At 32.6% G+C, this 17,512-nt stretch overlaps 2 protein-coding genes across 4 annotated transcripts; one reads left to right on the top strand and one right to left on the bottom strand.

Annotated features, from left to right (window-relative positions):
- Positions 1 to 850: 850 nt before the first annotated feature.
- LOC141701744 (uncharacterized) lies at positions 851 to 5,077 on the top strand. Its single transcript, XM_074505387.1, has 4 exons — positions 851 to 985; positions 2,939 to 3,232; positions 4,222 to 4,428; positions 4,580 to 5,077. Exons 2-4 carry the CDS (start codon positions 2,975 to 2,977, stop codon positions 4,877 to 4,879), a joined length of 765 nt encoding a protein of 254 aa, XP_074361488.1. The 5' UTR covers positions 851 to 985; positions 2,939 to 2,974; the 3' UTR covers positions 4,880 to 5,077.
- An 814-nt stretch (positions 5,078 to 5,891) lies between these two features.
- On the bottom strand, positions 5,892 to 13,827 carry LOC141701745 (DNA polymerase eta). Of its 3 annotated transcripts, none has more exons than XM_074505388.1 (16): positions 13,641 to 13,827; positions 12,348 to 12,468; positions 12,159 to 12,270; positions 11,913 to 12,080; positions 11,461 to 11,625; positions 11,242 to 11,345; positions 10,538 to 10,657; positions 9,811 to 9,934; positions 9,280 to 9,393; positions 8,870 to 9,082; positions 8,573 to 8,681; positions 8,351 to 8,490; positions 7,437 to 7,482; positions 7,235 to 7,344; positions 6,434 to 6,551; positions 5,892 to 6,327 (listed from the first exon to the last, which is right to left on the bottom strand). In XM_074505388.1, exons 1-16 carry the CDS (start codon positions 13,714 to 13,716, stop codon positions 6,083 to 6,085), a joined length of 2,085 nt encoding a protein of 694 aa, XP_074361489.1. In that variant the 5' UTR covers positions 13,717 to 13,827; the 3' UTR covers positions 5,892 to 6,082. The 3 variants fall into 3 exon arrangements, with proteins under 3 accessions (XP_074361489.1, XP_074361491.1, XP_074361490.1); XM_074505390.1 differs by having other exon boundaries at positions 6,434 to 6,548; XM_074505389.1 differs by lacking the exon at positions 11,461 to 11,625.
- Positions 13,828 to 17,512: the final 3,685 nt, after the last annotated feature.

Raw genomic sequence — 17,512 nt, 5'->3', positions numbered from 1 at the left:
CATTTTGCTGCATTAAATTAGTAGTACACATTTTGAATTCTGGATAGTAGTATGAACTATGAACTATCCGAAACATATCTTACCCCCTGATGTGTATTATTATTTAGTATTCTTCGGTTATTCAAATATATATATATTATTTTTTAAAATGTATATAAATTATATATAATATTTATTACTTAATTATTATTTTAATAATCGGTGCGGTACGATTTTAATCAGTTCGGTTGAGATGTGTAACCAAAACCCAACTAGATCGATTTTTAATTTTTCAATTTCAGTTTCGATTTTGGATCGATTTTACTCGGATCAATTTTCTCCGGGTTTTCCCGATTTCGGTTCTAATTCGATTTTGTGCTCTCCCGTAATATAAGAGTAAGTCCAACAATATCCTAGTAAATGGTTTATAAATATAATAAAATATTGCGTTGTAGTGATTTAAGACAATTTTATTGTATATCAACTCCAATAATATGTCTTATATTTGTGCCTTATTACTAAAATATTAATATATTTGAGGAGAGAAAATAAATGATGAGAGGAGAGATGTGTTAAAAGTGAGGGCAATAAATTTTTAACTGAAATAAATGAGATAAGGCATGTTTAGTGGTGTCTTAAAAATGAGGCACATAATAAATATCCTAATATTTTAAGACACCACTAAAATATTATTGGAGCACCTTTTTATTTAAAATGTCTCAAATTTTAACACGCGACAAATTTTTAGGATATTTTTGGATTTACCGTAAACAAGGAGCACATACAGTAATTATTTAACAGGCATGGGTTCAGTTGATGTGTTATGTGCAGCACGTGTACATAAAAAGTTAAAGTTAAAAAACACACAAACTACAACACTTGTAAAGTTACCGAGCAAAAATGGATTTAAATAAGGTGGGCGCCCCCAACCCCCCCAAAACCAGCTTCCCTTTTGCGACTATATCGACGAACCCACTTCAACACTCCTCCCTCTTTCAAACTCTCGGTTTGTTTTTTTACTTCTTTTTTTTTTTACTGTAAATAAATCTGTTTAAACTTCATTTTTAATTTTATGGCTTCCTTCTTTTTTGTTTAATTTGTTGTTGGTATTGAGTTGATTCAACTGAAATCAATATTTATTATTATGTTTTTATCTGCATAGTTTTTTTTTTGCTTCGTGTTGTTCTTTTCTTGTGATTCTTGTTTGTTTTAGTAAGAATAGAGTTTTGGCATAAAAAAGGTGTGATCTTGATGTTATCAGTTACTATCATTTACAGTGTTGGCATGTCTTTTTTGTACTTTGAATGATCTAAGATGTCTAACTTGATGTTCTTTTGTCTTTGTTATTTTCGGCTTAAGTCTTACTTCTAATTTTAAGGTCTATCACTCTGTATGTTTAGGTTATGCAAGTTCAGCAATGTAATTGCTCAAAAGGACTGATATATTGACATGTAAATATGAGTTAACTAAGTAAAGAACAAAAATTAATGAATTTTTTTAATCCAGGCCTCCGGGGTGATAATTTTTATCCCTCTGATTGTTTGCGCACGCAATTTGGGTTATTTTTACTGAGAAATGATAGTGATAAAACATGTGTAATCTTGATGTTGTCTGCATAGAGTTGGCATTTTTTAGCACTTCCAAATAATCTAGAGATGTTGTTCTTCCCTGTTATCTTGCGCCTTAACATCATTTTTAATTATGTGGTATATCATCCTTGTATCTTTATTTGACGCAAGCGTTGCAGTGTATTTACTCAGAAGACTTATACATTGATTTTGTTGTCTCGAAACTTTATATACATGGTATTAAAATGCAACTTTGGAATATAAACTATGTAGAAGGCAAAGTAATCTATTAGGTGCTAAGTAGAGGCGAGCTACGTGATCTGCTATAACATTCACTCCATATATAAAGTAACGTTTGCAGGAATGATAATGTACTTGCTGAGATAATAACATGGTTATGCATTGTCAAGCGAAGTAAATGTATTATTTAGAAGTTTTGAACTGATTATAGACAGATGTTGCTTGATGAACTTCTGGAGTACTGTGGATCTTTAACAAAATCATTACTATTGCAGTATCTTTATTACAGTATCTTATAACAATATAAGATCCTAAAATCATTCCCATTATTATCATGAGTCTAGAGTTGTCAAATTTTCACACAAGTTACTAGTCATTACGTTAACTAATATGCAAGATTTTCTGTTTGGACATGGCTTGAAGATTATGAACTTCAAAATTATTTTCTCATTAAACTGGAAAAGTTTTTTTTTTCAGCCAGTTCCACCTAAATTATGATAAACAAAATGTACACTTTTACTGCTTCAAAGTTATATATTTTCCACTAAAGTTTGTTTCTGTATAGTCCTGTGAAAGCACAATAAATCCATACCTAAGTGAACATATCACAAATTTCTGTTTCTTGAATATTAAGTATTGGTTTCAGGATAACGTAACTCTGTTCATACTCCTTTCAGAACAAATCTTTGAAATTTATGAGCATATGAACTGCTAAGAAATTGATGGCATTGTACCTGTCATTTTCTAGAACAGTATTGGTCAAATTGTTGTATTACCAAATTATGCCTCAGATGAGAGTTAGGGAAATTTTTATCCTATTTATTGGTGGTGATGATGTTGTAAAAAATAACTATTCTAAATCCTCGAAGGGGTTCTAAGTTCTAAAATAAGGGTGGAGACATCTTCACCATTATTCAAGATGAGATAATTGTATCATTTTTAATTGTTCAAATGTCTCTGTGCAGTGTAAGATTTGTTATTAGGCCATTTTAGTTGATGATTCTTGCCAATGCTATTATAACATGTCCTTAACAAAATCCTTGATAATTCGAAAAGTAAGGTTGCTGGTCGTATAGAGAGCTGATACTTTTGTTCTTATGGAATGTCATTGAACTGGCGATATACTAAAGAATCCGTACAATTGATGTCAGGACCAAGACACAAAAGGCCAGAATATCAAACCCAAAATGTCTGTAGTGACAAAGTTACGGTGTATCACTCTAGATGTCACTGGCACATTAATAGCTTACAAAGGGGAGCTTGGTGACTACTATTGCATGGCAGCCAAATCTGTAGGACTGCCATGTCCGGATTACAAGCGTGTACACGAGGGTTTTAAAATTGCATACACAAAAATGGCAAAAGAACATCCATGTTTTGGGTTTGCAGAGAAAATTCCCAACATTGTGTGGTGGAAAACTTGCGTTAGAGATTCTTTTCTGAAGGTAATTCTTTCATCTAGTTTTTCCACGACTTGCAGTCTACAGGTTGCTGCCAATTATTGCTTTCAGATCTTAAAAAAACTATACATGTGTGCTACCTTATTCCCCCTCCCCTATATGCTAAATCGTCTCATTATTACCATCTAATATAATGAAATTGAATTTTTATTTTATAATACTCTGACTATTTTATGCTATAGCATAATAACAATGGTAGAGATGGTTGCATTGCAAGTCTAGAGAACTAACAGCATAAAAAAAAGAATACACAGTATTCTCTGTTACATAATTGACTCACTGAGAAAGGGACAGATCTTACTAGTAACCCCTAGTTTTTAGTTTCACATAACAATTTGAGTTTTATTCGCTCATTAGCAATTGGAATAGGCTTGTAAACAACTAAACTGTACAAATGTTTTGATACTCCGAAGATTGTTTCCTTGAGTTTCTATTTTATGTATAACCCACCATCCCTAGATGTAATGTGATGGATGCAAATAATAAGACCAAACAACTAATATCGTATGTTAAAAAGAAGTATAAGGGTAGAAAGGACATAATGGAACGGAAGGGCAGGGAAGGGAATTCACAGGGAAATTGAAGGGCAGAAAGGTCATTACAGAGGAGGAAAGAATAAGAGGCAAAGAGGGACGAGAATTAGGGTTATGCAGATGATTCTTAGCTTCTTTATTTTGGGTTTGGGAGAGAGCGGACCTCTCGAAAGTCCTTCCTTATCTGTATTTTTCATTTTAAACACGGTTCATTTGATGGTTGCTTGAACTTAGTCTCTAAGTATTGTAATCGATTTACTAATTTAATCAAAGTGCTCTTCAGTTTATTACAGTGTTATTTATAATTAGTTTTTGTTCCACATAGATTCAAACCTTCAGGTGATGGAACTATATACTGAGACGAAGACATCTAATTTGATATCATTCCATTTTCAAGCATCAGGTTTTTTTAAAGGGTGAATCGTATTTTTATTTTTCCAGGCAGGATATGATTATGATGAAGAGACATTTGAAAAAGTTTTCAAACGCATATACTCCACCTTTGGGTCTGCTGCGCCTTATTCTATGTTTTCTGATTCCAAGCCTTTCCTAAGATGGGCCAGGAAAGAAGGATTGCTGGTTGGACTCATTAGCAACGCAGAGTATCGATATCGGGATGTTATTCTTCCAGCAATGGGTTTAAATCAGGTAAATATGCATAGATAAGCTCAGAACGACCCAACTAATATCATTTATACTGGATCATTGATTAAGTTCTACATGGTAAATGTGATGACAGTTGAAGTTTCTTCCATTATATGATCGTGATAATTTTCTTAAATGACCTGTCAACTTTTAGGGTTCAGAGTGGGACTTTGGCGTGTTTTCGGGTCTTGAAGGAGTTGAGAAGCCTGATCCAGAAATTTACAAGATTGCTCTGGAGAGAGCAGGAAATATTGCACCAGAAGCAGTTCTGCACATCGGAGATAGCATGCGTAAAGACTACGTGCCTGCAAAGAGCATAGGGATGCATGCCTTATTGTTGGATAGATTTAAGACACCGGATGCTCAAGAATGGAGGAAATCTGGTGCAACTGTGCTACCTGACTTGGTTGCCGCACAAGAATGGCTCAATTCCAAGCAGTCTACTATTGAGTAGCCCGAGCTCTGTAATATGTTCAATGTATATTTATTGTGCTAAACTTCTGTGGGATTGATGAGGGTGTAGAAAATTCACCTAAGACAAGCCTGGTTGACCATGGCACCCTATGAAATTTGATCGAGATGGAAAAAACTGTGTTTCTGTAACTAGATCGTCTATGTACTTGTTTTTTCAGGTGCTTGTTTTTCAGAGGCATGAATATCCTAACCAGAACAAAACTAATTCCATGTGTATATTCTAGGAATTGTAAATCTGAAGCAACCTGCAAACAGGAATGAAACACAAAATGGACGAAGCGAATGCTTGCTGTTAATATGTGATTTTGATCAATTAGCCGCTTAGCAGGCATGGAATCTTGGTATGAAAAAGTTTATAACTGAGCTTGAAGCTGAGCATCGTTTGTAAGCATGTCAGGCATCTTAACTTACTATCAACCACACAAGCTACATAGTCATCAATTTTGCAGATCTTCTCAGTGTGCTGAGGTCTGGAGAAGCCTGGACTACACCGACTAGCCGTGCAAAAAAATTGATAAGTGGGAGTAGCATTTATGATTTAACTCGTAAAAAAATAAACTGGATTTGACCAGAAAAAAAAAATTAGGTCATGACTTTCACTTGTAGCAGAACTGATGCGATTGTAGCAAGTTATAAGGTTGCAATAAATTTTATTATGTGATTTTCTATTAGCAGGATCTGCGAGGAACTAGCCTGATCTACATAATTTTACTTTTTATGGCATGATACCAATGATGAGATTCAAGTAGACAAGTATTGAGTAATGTTTAAACATGTCCCTAAACTGTCAAGAAATCATTGTCACAACGAAATTAACACATATTTGGTTTATTTTATTCTTGTAAACAAGTTAATACTTATCAAATCTTGATTCTAATACTTACCAGTATTTAACAACTAACTATATAAACTTGTGACCAACTTAAATTTGAGGCGTGCAAGTTCCCTTTTTTCCTAAATATTATACAAACATCTGAGTTAATTAATACGCGGTACTGAATTCTTATAGTTTAAAACTTGTCACTGAAACTAATACAAGAGAAAATGCCCTATTTAGAACCAAATGGCAGAAGAAACTGGGAGATCTAAATGAGACTATTTTAAGGATGTTCTTGCAATTAAGCAATTAAAACATATTGTACACCTATTTACAAGGAAATCGTTTAAAAATGTCCTTCGGTCCTTACATGTTCTTGTTTGGTGAAAAATAATGAGTAATACTAGAACCACGTTTAGTTGTATTATTAGCGCGCTTTTGAGGTCGGAGCCAAGCACGAACTTCTTCTTGAATTTCCCGCGGTAACTCGTCGACTACATTGGGATCAATCTCATCAATTTTATACATGCAAGCAACACGACTCTGGTCAGCACTGTGATGCATATTCCTGATTCCACCACTTTCTAGAGGCACGGTGTCATCTGCCTTGCCTTTAAACAGTCCAAATTGGCTACTTAGTCTTGGGCGCAATCGTGCATAGGTAAGCGGAAAAACGTACAGATTTAAATATGCATGATTTTTGAATCTTATCATTACCTGAACATGAGGACTCCGCTGTTTCTTGAATAGCATTCACGGTCTCTTCTTTCGGCTCCTGAATTGACGAAGAACAATTTTGTGTTTGAAAGAATTGCAGAATAGAAGATGTTCCCTGCTGCAAACAGATGACACTACCAGGCTAAGAATTTATACAATAATGAACGGAAAATACACAATGAAAGGAACAGAAACTACAACAACTGCTGGATGGATTAAGCAAATATATATATAACTATATACTATAAATTTGATTAGTAAATTGAAGGGTTGATCTTTTACCCAAAATTTACAGTGATCAATTTCACCATTTTTTTCCAAGGGATAAAAAATATATTTCATTCAATTTTTTTAGCAGATATTGTTCACTATGTACAGTTACATGGCAGAACATTTTCAAATAAGCACGCCTAGGGACAAGTTGAACCCTAGCATTAATACGCGTAAATTTTAAAAAAACAAAATATTCAAATCATTACTGTTTAGTTTCTAATTTTTAGATGCTGAACTCTGCTCAATTAAACAACAAGGGCCCTTGGTATCAGCACTGAAACGCCAATACTGTATATTTAATGAAACTCCAGTTTTGAATTGTTCAGTATATTAATGCTATAAGGGTTGAAAGATTAATTTTCTAAATGTTCATGTTACATACATCCATGTCCATAAACATGCAAATCTAGATTGTCATTTAGAACATATAGGTAAAAAAAGTGGGGGTCCAGTTCAAAAATGTGAAAGAAGACAGTATGTCCTAGACGTAATAGTTAAGCATCAATGAAGAACAATCACAATAACAACCTTTTCTTTAAATGCCTTCCCTTTCTGGTCTTGTGACCTGTTCCCACTAATAGCATCTTTTATTACAGTTTCTTCCCCAACGGAGTCCAGTTGTGGCTCATTTTTCTTAGCTGGAAAACAATTATTAGATCATATATAAAAATGAAATAGATATTATAGACAGGGGGAAAGAAGGACGAATAAATATCGATCAATAGAAAACCTGAAGTTGATGAAGGCAAACTTTCTCTACAGAAGCTAGTTTGTGTCTGTAGATGAAAAACAGGATAAGTTCTAGTTACAAACAAATCTCCAAGTAATGATATTTCGCACCATAAAAAAGTGGGACTTCAGTAAACAAAAACCAAATTTGACTACTGGTACATAAATATGGCAGCAAAATAATCAAATTGCATAAACTGACTTGTTATATATTGGACAGATTGTGGTCTCTAGTGTATTAATACTATGAAATTGTTGATATATGACCACACTCACACACCCACCTCGTGAGGTTGATACCATTAAGCTCAAGCCGTTCAATTAGGATCGAAATTTTACACAAGTCAAAACTAGACTAAAATATTCATTTTAACTTCACTGCTTGTCAAATTTACATAAACAACCCCAAAGAGTTGGTCTATTTGTTGTGGGGTGAACAAATATAGATCGGAGAGTTTGAGGTTATAGATCAATGCCTGTAATAGACAGAAAACAACTCTTCAGTTTTACCGACCTACTACCTAGTGTAGAAGCACTCATTAACCAGGTGCCAAATCTAGTTTGGCGATAAGCACCAGCGTTTTCTTCGCAAGGGCAAACTATTATACCACTACCTCATACAGATTCCTGTACATAAAAGATTGTTCACCTATATTTCATTCTAGAACCAATATAAGGCCAAAAACTAAACGTTATACAATTACAGAAAAAGAGTACACATCAGAGCTGCTTAGCAACTTGATATGGTGGAAAAAAAAACTATGAATTCAGAAAGGTGTAGTGTGGCACTGCTGCGAATGCAGCCATTTCTATGGTAAGAAACCATGAACCTACTACTTGATACTAAAGTATATAACTTGATAAAAAAAATGAAAATTGGTCGAAATCATTTGTATAGAAGTAACACACACAAACCTTCTCTTCAAACATTCTACTTTTATCATCTAGGTGAGCTTGCATCACAATATTCATCACAATATTCATCTTTGTCCCATCCTTAGAGCATTCTGTTTCTGGCTCTAGTAGATGTTTCCTTGAAGAGCTTTCACTTCCTACTGAAAATTTTATACAATCTGTGAAATGTAGGTTCAGGGAATGAAACAAAGGTCTTTGCAAAATGCAGACCAGCACAAGTACCTGAGGGTGATAATGCTGTAGATTCATGAATTTCTTTGTCATCAAACTCTTTGCTTGAAGGGTACCGCTGATCTTGACTATGGAAGTATTTCATGATTGAACAGGTGCCCTGCCAAGAGCATTTGTGAAACACTATAAACACTCAATATTATACTTATACGTACACTGTTAAAGGGAAGAAGTGAGTCCAGAAAAAAAAAGGAATAAGTGTTTTCCTATAACAAAAACTCTATCCACGGTAATGTGTGAGCAAAGAGATGATGAGGAAACTAATATTTAACATATAATTGAGCTTACAGATGGTATATCAACTATTTTACTAGCTGAAATAGAAAGATTAGTGATTCCCCATCCACTGCACCCGTTTCCATGAGCTTTACTACTTGAACTGAGATATTCACGTAAGCCAGCCTGAAAAAGGTTCAAGGCATCTTCTAGAATCTTGTTAGTCCCATATCTTAGTGGACATGACTTTGAAGGGAACTTTTTCTGGGACTGAGCCTCATTTGCCTGCAAAAAACATATGATCAGCACATATAGCAAGTCCTCAACATTTTTGAATACTTAACTCAACAATGCTTGTTACCCCAAATAAGTTATGTATGTCTAACTGGTATGAAAATTCTAAGTCAACTGATAGCAACATTGTTTAATGAGCAAGAATGGGGTGTTGGGGCATATTCACACACACACACACACAAGACAACCTTGCTAGCACTAGCATGTAGGGTGAGTGTCTGGGCAATCCTTTTATTCTGTTCCAAATCTGCTTCAAGGCGCTCAGCAAGTTCTTCAGAAAATTTACTAAGCCAGCGTTCAATCTGGAGGATAAACAGTTGTATGAGTAAAGAGACAGAAAATAGGTATTAAATCTCAAGGGATATGCATGTCTCCGTTATTATGTCACTAACAACTTACAAACTGTGTATGCAGCAATAAATATAAATCGACAATAAAATTCAGAAATTAACTACTTAACATGGCAAATATAAAAATTAAAAGCTAGCTAGGCAAGCCAAGAAATTTGAAAAACAAGAATGATAATGCATACTATGCGTTGAGTTAATAGTCATATAAAAAAAGGAAGAGCTGAGTATTTTCCAATTTACACATTTAAATCAACTATACAAAAGTCTGGGTAGACATTAAAACTTTACAATCAGAACACCTCAACTTTGAACCACCCCTTAGTTTAAACAAAAGATACAAGAATCACCACAAAAGAGAGAAAGACTTACCCCGTCAATTGTCTTTAGACAATTACGTCCCGGAAATGTTTTCCCAGTACCATGACTCTTAGGAAGAACACGACTCTCAACCTCATCACCATTAATCCCTCTGGCAATGTTCCATAACCAAGTACTGTTGTGCATGTAAAAGGTGAAACAGATATTAGTACAAAATTCAAATCTACTGAATCTTAGATGACACGCTAATGGAAATACAATATATATGATATTTACAAAGAAGTTACATCCTTCGCCAGGAATCGTAACATGTTCTTACAGGATTATTATAACTTCCTTGTGCAGAAAAACTTATATGATATGAAGAAATGAACATCATTAACTAAACAGTGCTCAAACCATAATACTAATACATGTAGAAATAGTTGGAAAGGAAAGAAGTAACATTTAGGTCACGAACAGTATAACTGTTTAAAATATATATTAGACAGCTTCTCTAAACCTCGAGGTAGAATGTTATTTCTGAGGTATTTTTTAGAGAAATTTGTATTAAAATTGTATGCTTTATGTCTATCAAGGGACAGAAACAGAACTCAAATTGCTCTGGAAATAACAGTTTTCTCAGGAAATAACATTTCTCTTCTCAAAATTAATCACCTAAAATAAAGATATAACATCTCATAAAGATTACACTATCATAATTGAATATTTATGATGCACTAACGAAGACGTTCACAGCTCGAGTCAACCACCATGTTCTAAAATGAAGGATAATCACCCAGTATTTATTCCATATCGATCTTGTAGTTTTTCCTCCGAAAATTGTAATAGATCCCCAACAGTATTGACACCGAGATCATCTTGCAAAGAATGGCCAAGCTTTCCACCAAGCTGTTTCCTGCATTAAAATTTTCTGATTCAGGTGAATACTAAAATAATGCATCACCTTGCAGAAGACCACAAGAGAATATTGCATCATCCTACATAGAAAAAAATGAAATAATTGCTTTTATGGGAATAATAACTGATTTAAAGACAAGTTGCAACTCAAAATAAACATAACCAAACCCAGGTAGCAACTTCGATATGTATATACAACCTCCGTCACAATAAAACTGGTTTGTTTCACTTTTTAGGTCAATTGTTCATTTTTATCATGCAAACTAGTTATGCTATATAGCTTTCCAATTTTTTCTTAAAAAAGCCGAATATCTTTACAGATACCTCTTTAGACTTGAAGGGGTAGAGGGATAAGGTCTGCATACACCTCAGCATCCCATGCCCTACTTTTGAGTGGGGGACAATAGGTATGTTGGTTTTAAGGTTTCCTTTTCAATCTTTACAAAAGTTTTAAAAGAATATTTATATTCCTTAGGTCAAAGTTGGGTCAATTTGAGTAACAAAAGTCAAAACAGGCCAACTATTTAGGAGTCGGAGGGAGTATATAGTAAGACTAGATACCAAGCACATGAGTTAACTTACATTTTCCTTATAGGAAGCGGGTCGAGCAAAGATTCTACAGATGCGAAAGGAACAACAGTTTGTTGTGCAGGTTTATTCATACCACTTGCAAGTTTCGCTAGCATCTGCAACATATATAAACGTAAGCTACCCACTATGTCGCTATCCATTTTGAAGGGGTGAAATTATTATCTGTGTGGATTAAAGACAACAATAGAGATAACCAATACCCCGCCCTACTTTGTTATGAGCGATGCCTGCAGAACATGTAAACTGAGTTTCTTTTAATACTTGCATCCTAAGTTCTGCAACAATAAAAGCCCCACAGGCTAATAACTTATCACGACGATCAGCGTTCCTCTGGCAAAGCCACTCTCTCACAGTTTGCCTAACATCACTGGGCTCCTTTAGGTAAAAAATAGTTAACAGAATATTAGCTTTCAAAGTCAGAATTAGTTTATATAGTTAAAATAATAATAATAATAATAATAATAATAATAATAATTAGAATAATAATAATAATAATAATAATAAATATTTAAAAAATCCCCCAATAATTACTTTTCTTCCGCCCCCTTTAATTACACAATGACGGAAAACTAGATATGGATCATATTTGATGTAGGATTGTAAACTAGATATAGAATTTTGTAGTAGAATAGGATGAACAAATGAAAATATAGATTTCTTACGGCACTAAGCCCCAAAACATGGGATTTAATAACTTCGTCATTAATCGCTTCAACACTCTCAGGAGGAGTTTCTGACAACATTTTTTCTGCAGCTTCCGTGAGGTCAAGATACACTTCATCTATCGAAGCACGCTCACATCTACCTTTCCTTGAAAGAATAGCCACGACCTTCAATAGTAAAAGTTGGTCACATATTTAAGTTAAAGGGGTGATGCAGTTAAAAAGAGAAATTATGAGTCCTTCAACCTCTGAACCCGCATTTCTGTATATGCTTAGGTCAGCTTTGCCACGGGCAACTGGTACAGTGACAAGCTGAATTTCTGGACAGACACTCTTGGCTTCATCCCCTCTCATCGACCTAAATACCACAATACTCTTGTTTTTCAGTATCCAAAATTAAAAAGTTCTCCTTCCCTACGAAATAACAAAATTTACCTCTTAACTCCAAACTTACGAGCCTCGTAGCCAACAGCAATCAGGCCCCCTCCTTTCCAAGCGTTATATTGTACAACAGCAGTAGGCTGTCCTCTTAAATCAGGCTGTCTGCGCTGCTCCACTTTAAAACGAAAATTGAAAAAGAAAATCAGACAGGCACGTAAAAAAAATTTAATCACAACTTCTTAAAAATGAGAAGGAATGTATCTCAAATTCTCAATATTGCAGACAACCAGTGGCGGAGGGGGATGGCTGCATAGGGGTGCACGTGCCCCCATGACTTTAAAAAAAAATATTTTCAATCTTCCTAGTCATATTTCTTGTGTATTGTTTGTTTGTTTGCTTGTAATTGTTTTTATTTATGTGATGTTTTTTAGGGTTTGTGAATTATTTTTGATGTTATCTCAAATAAGGACAAATCAAGATAACTGTTTAATTCTCTGAGTTTTAAATTCACTTTAAACTTGTTTATTGATTGTGCATAGATATATAAAACTCTAGATTTCATATTTTTTAATTGAAGTCTAAAAATGCTCTCTAAATATTTGTTAGTAAAGGATATTCAAACTGGAAAAAGAAAGATAGATTCGAAACTCATATTGGTAATTGGTAATCCTGGTAGCGCTCATAGTTATGCTTGGAGATGATGCAATGCCTTACTAAGTCGGAAACAACACATGGCCACATTTTTTACCAAGCAGTCCAAGAAAGATCAAGTTGAGTATTGTATCCGTTTGGAGTCTTCGGTTGATTCTATCAGATTTCTTTGCTAGTGTCAGTAATGAATCTATTATGATTTATGCAACATTTTCAGAACATGAAAACTCATCGTGGAACTTTGTGGACTCCATAGAACTTTATTCATTCTATATATATATATATATATTGTAGTGTTTTATCTTGAACATTTGAAGAATGCCTCCTTAAACAGTACATGCTGACTCGGCCACTGCAGAAAACAGCATTGGAGTAACACATATAAACCATATGTTTAACTAGAAATTGGCAAAAAAAATACTTGTAGCTTCCTAATTTAAATGATCTTAACTGTTCCACGAGTGTATGCACATAAATAGTTGGCAGAAACGGACTCTCGGGTAGATTGAAAGTAAGTTTGATAAATACAAACAAAATTACTTATTCAAAATTATATACTAAAATGTGAAATATCTATCAAAAAAATTTTGAAGCCAATTAGCCAAGTATGTAACAGAGAGAGAGAGAGAGGGAGGGAGAGAGCATATAGACATATTTAATAGTAAGGGAAATTTGAATAGAGAGAGAGAGAGAGACCTTGAACGTAGAAACAATCCATGTCGACATGAGCAATGACTCGAGAATCAGAAGACTCGGGCCTTGCCACTGGCATCTTCTTTTCCCCCTTCTCCTTTAGCGTTTCCCTCCAATTTTGTAATACCACTAAACTATTGTCTAAACCCTAACCCCCCGCCACTTTGATCGATTTCATTTACAACAGAGGGCCTTAATTAGAACCGCGCAAATCGGAGTAACACGTAACTCACCTCTCATCCGTTAGATTGCTAATATTTAATTTTTTGAAAATTATCAAAAATACTATTTATTTTTTCCCCGATTTTGTAAATTGCTGGAATCGTTTTTATTAGTCGGTAAACACAATGATTAATCAGGTAATTGGAATTATAATCCGGTCAATAATCGAAATTAATTTATTATATATAATTATTTTATAATTTTGATTATATATATACAATTATTATATATATTATACAAATAAATTTAAAATATGTAATTTGATAAAGTAAATATAATTTTTAAGAACTAAGTTATGAATTAAGCTCAATATTAGATGAATTTTTTTAAAAAATATATATTATTTAACCATATCAAACAGTAATTATGTATACAAGAATAATTATTTTCTTAAATTTTTTACAAATTTATATTTTTTATTTTTCTACATATTTTTTATTTTTTAACAATGAAGCCAATTTTTTAACCAATTAGTCTGATATTTTTTTCTAACACTATCTTTTCTAGGCTTATTTGTGATTTTATTATATTTTTAAAAAAAATGCAAAAATACGGTTTACAACCAAAATTAACCACCCCTTTCTTACCTTTACTAAAAATGAATAAAAAAGTTTGACTGTATTTGTGGTTGAATCGTGTTACATTTGAATTGACATCAGTTTGCATCTTATTGTAAAATCATATTTTTGCAAATATAAAAATTATAAAATCATAAAAAAATACTGTTTCAAAAACCCTTTTTTATAAGTTTATTTTGAAACACTTACTATAGTTTATTTATTTACACACTTATATTTCATTATTACATTATTTATATACGAATAATTTTGATAACACATTCTGTACAAGAATAATGAGAATAATTATTCTCTACTCTATAATGATAATATTAATATTGCCAAACAATCTTGTTCACTCATTAAAAAATCTTCTCAGGGTGTCCTATCTCATTTCTCAATTTACAGACTATAGAGACTATAGAGTTCTGTACTGGACTAGACCTGAAACAGTGTCATGTACTTTTGTATTTTAATGTATCAAATCTTAAGCCGGATTTTCATTTATATATCAATTTGGTGACACTAACTCAAAACTAATATACTTGTGTTTACCTATTTTAGTATACTAAAGTATACGGATTATATAAAAAAAATTAATTGTTAAAAACTACAATAAATAATTAACTGTGAAGTGCTCACTCACGTAGTCAATAAATAATAAAATATATTTTAGTATTTACAATTATATATATATTATTTAAAATAGGTAAAATTCATATTTGGCATTTAGTATATATATGTATATTATATATTTTTTAAAAATTATTTATTTATTTATTTCGTGTACTTTTGTTCCGTGTCGTGTACATATACTGAAAACCCAAACCCGACACTAATTATATTCGTGTTTTTTCGTGTTTGTGTACGGAATTTTTGAATCCAAATACTAATTATTCGTAGCGCTTCGTAACGTGTTTACGTGTCCTATAGCGGTGTTAGCCAGGTCTAACTGGCACTTATGAAAAATATATAATACTACTGTTTATAAGATTGTAAATACTTCGAGAACACTACTTTGTTTTAAGAAAATATTTCTATTTAATTTTTTACAAAGTATATTACATTATTATTTTTATATGTTTTAACAATAACCGACTTTTCAATTTTTTAAATCTCAATTGTACAAATTACACGCTTATTTTTAATGGTCAATTTAATAACTTTTCTCTAAAAGCATGATTATTTTTATATTATTCTTTTAGAAATTTTATAATTGTCGGAAACATCAATATATTCGTAATGTTTACTAGCAGCAGCTTTTACAATTTACTTAAAATGCCCTTCTCTATTTTCATCTCCTTAATCATTTGTTTACCCTTTTTGGTCATACAAAATTCAAATACATGATCTATTTTAATAATCCAACCCAGTTACAACCCATGAATTTTACCGATTTCAATTTATCAATACAAACAATACTATATTTAGCGGATACTCCATATTCACTATTCATGGGTTCCGGATACTCCATATTCACTATCCAACATATTTGAATTAATTCAACATGATAACTACCAATATGACAGCAATCACAGTTATTCTGCAAAGAATAAAAGGAATGTCTGATCACAATTATCATCACAATTATCATCGAATGTATTTCAATTTCCTTTATTGTAGAGCTACGTGATTCTGCCGATTCTTCTTTGATTCTTCTTTGTAAACATAATTCTTCATCGGACAATTTGTTGCACACCACATGATACATACAATTTATAGTATGTATCAAACTGAATTTTAAATATATTCTTAATATTTACTAGCACTAACTTTTACAATTTACTTAAAATGCCCTTCTTTATTTTCCTCTCCTTAATAAGAGTAAATAGTCATATTAATTATTTATTAGCAAATTACACCCTGCAAAAATATAGATACAGTTCTAATTGATTCTTTTTATGATTTACAAAATCAATAATCCAAATAATATCATACATGTCCATAATTCATGTTATAATTGATTCTTTTATGATTAGAAAATCACTAATTTATTATTTGAATCATGGAAGCAATTATTAAGTGCTGATTTTTCTATACATACATCAATTCCTCCCACTAATTATGTCTCAATCACATATATAAACCATGTTCATCCTTTCACACAAAATCACATCTTCCTACTAACAGTTAGCAACCACTACATAGACGTAATAATACTCAACTATTTCTGATTTTCTATTTTCTCATAGTTTTTTATGTATCTATCATGTAGTTAAAAGTTGAATTGATTCGAACTAATTCGCTGAATATACTATTTTCCAGATTTTTAGCAACAATGTTCGAACAACTATTTTCTCTCGACCTCTCTAGAACCACCTGGAAAATTAAAGCAAGAGTAACTCGAATGTGGCCTTCGGTTCCAAACTCTTCTACCGCAATCGATATCATCAAGAGATATAACCTCATTCTATTGAATGATAGTGTAAAATCTATATTTTTTTTTACTTATAATAGTTACATAAATTATATTTAAATATCAATCTGTTTATAAAATATTTGCTATGTTTAACCACTTCTTCACCATTATTTGTTTATGTAGGATTGTCATGTACATGCTTACATATATCCAGATTACTGGAAAAATGCATTCTGATAAGATAGTGGAGGGTGGCGTATACGTGTTTTCTAATTTTTACACCAAAAAAGCTCTTGGAACACTAAAACATGTTTCCCCTAGGTTAATAATTAATTTCTCACATACGATAACTGTAGATCCTGTTGATGATGATGATGTTATGATATCTACCCACAAATTTGAATTTGTGAATCTAAGTGAATTATTTGTTGTTGCACAAGCAAACGGTGGTACAGAATTTCCAGAATTTGCAACAGGTTTTGAGGACACAATCCTTTTTTAAAATTTTCAAGTAATTTTTTTCATGCAAAGTGTCTAACGTCAAGATTGATTGTAGATGTTATGGGAGTATTAGAGAGTTTTGAGGAGCTTTCCAAGATTGATACTAAGTTTGGTCAAAGGGACATTGTCCATTTTCAGATAACTGATGGAAGGTATTAATTTTCTTGGTTCTTTCTGATTATTGTTTGTGTACATATATTTAATATTACTTTCCATATTGTATGTTTATTATTACT

Source organism: Apium graveolens, unplaced genomic scaffold, assembly GCF_009905375.1.
Source record: "Apium graveolens cultivar Ventura unplaced genomic scaffold, ASM990537v1 ctg432, whole genome shotgun sequence".
Lineage (NCBI taxonomy): Eukaryota > Viridiplantae > Streptophyta > Magnoliopsida > Apiales > Apiaceae > Apium > Apium graveolens.
The sequence above is the reverse complement of the archived record's forward strand: the minus strand, read 5'-3'. Positions and strand labels throughout refer to the sequence as shown.

Excerpts from the sequence above, each read along its gene's own strand:
- LOC141701745 (XM_074505388.1), bottom strand. The coding sequence starts at position 13,716 with ATGCCAGTGGCAAGGCCCGAGTCTTCTGATTCTCGAGTCATTGCTCAT. Across the intron at positions 12,271-12,347 it reads CGTAAGTTTGGAGTTAAGAG|GTCGATGAGAGGGGATGAAG; the intron begins GTAAATTTTGTT and ends TGTGGTATTTAG. Across the intron at positions 7,345-7,436 it reads TTTGCCTTCATCAACTTCAG|CTAAGAAAAATGAGCCACAA; the intron begins GTTTTCTATTGA and ends ATTGTTTTCCAG.
- LOC141701744 (XM_074505387.1), top strand. The coding sequence starts at position 2,975 with ATGTCTGTAGTGACAAAGTTACGGTGTATCACTCTAGATGTCACTGGC. Across the intron at positions 3,233-4,221 it reads TTAGAGATTCTTTTCTGAAG|GCAGGATATGATTATGATGA; the intron begins GTAATTCTTTCA and ends TTATTTTTCCAG. Across the intron at positions 4,429-4,579 it reads CAGCAATGGGTTTAAATCAG|GGTTCAGAGTGGGACTTTGG; the intron begins GTAAATATGCAT and ends GTCAACTTTTAG.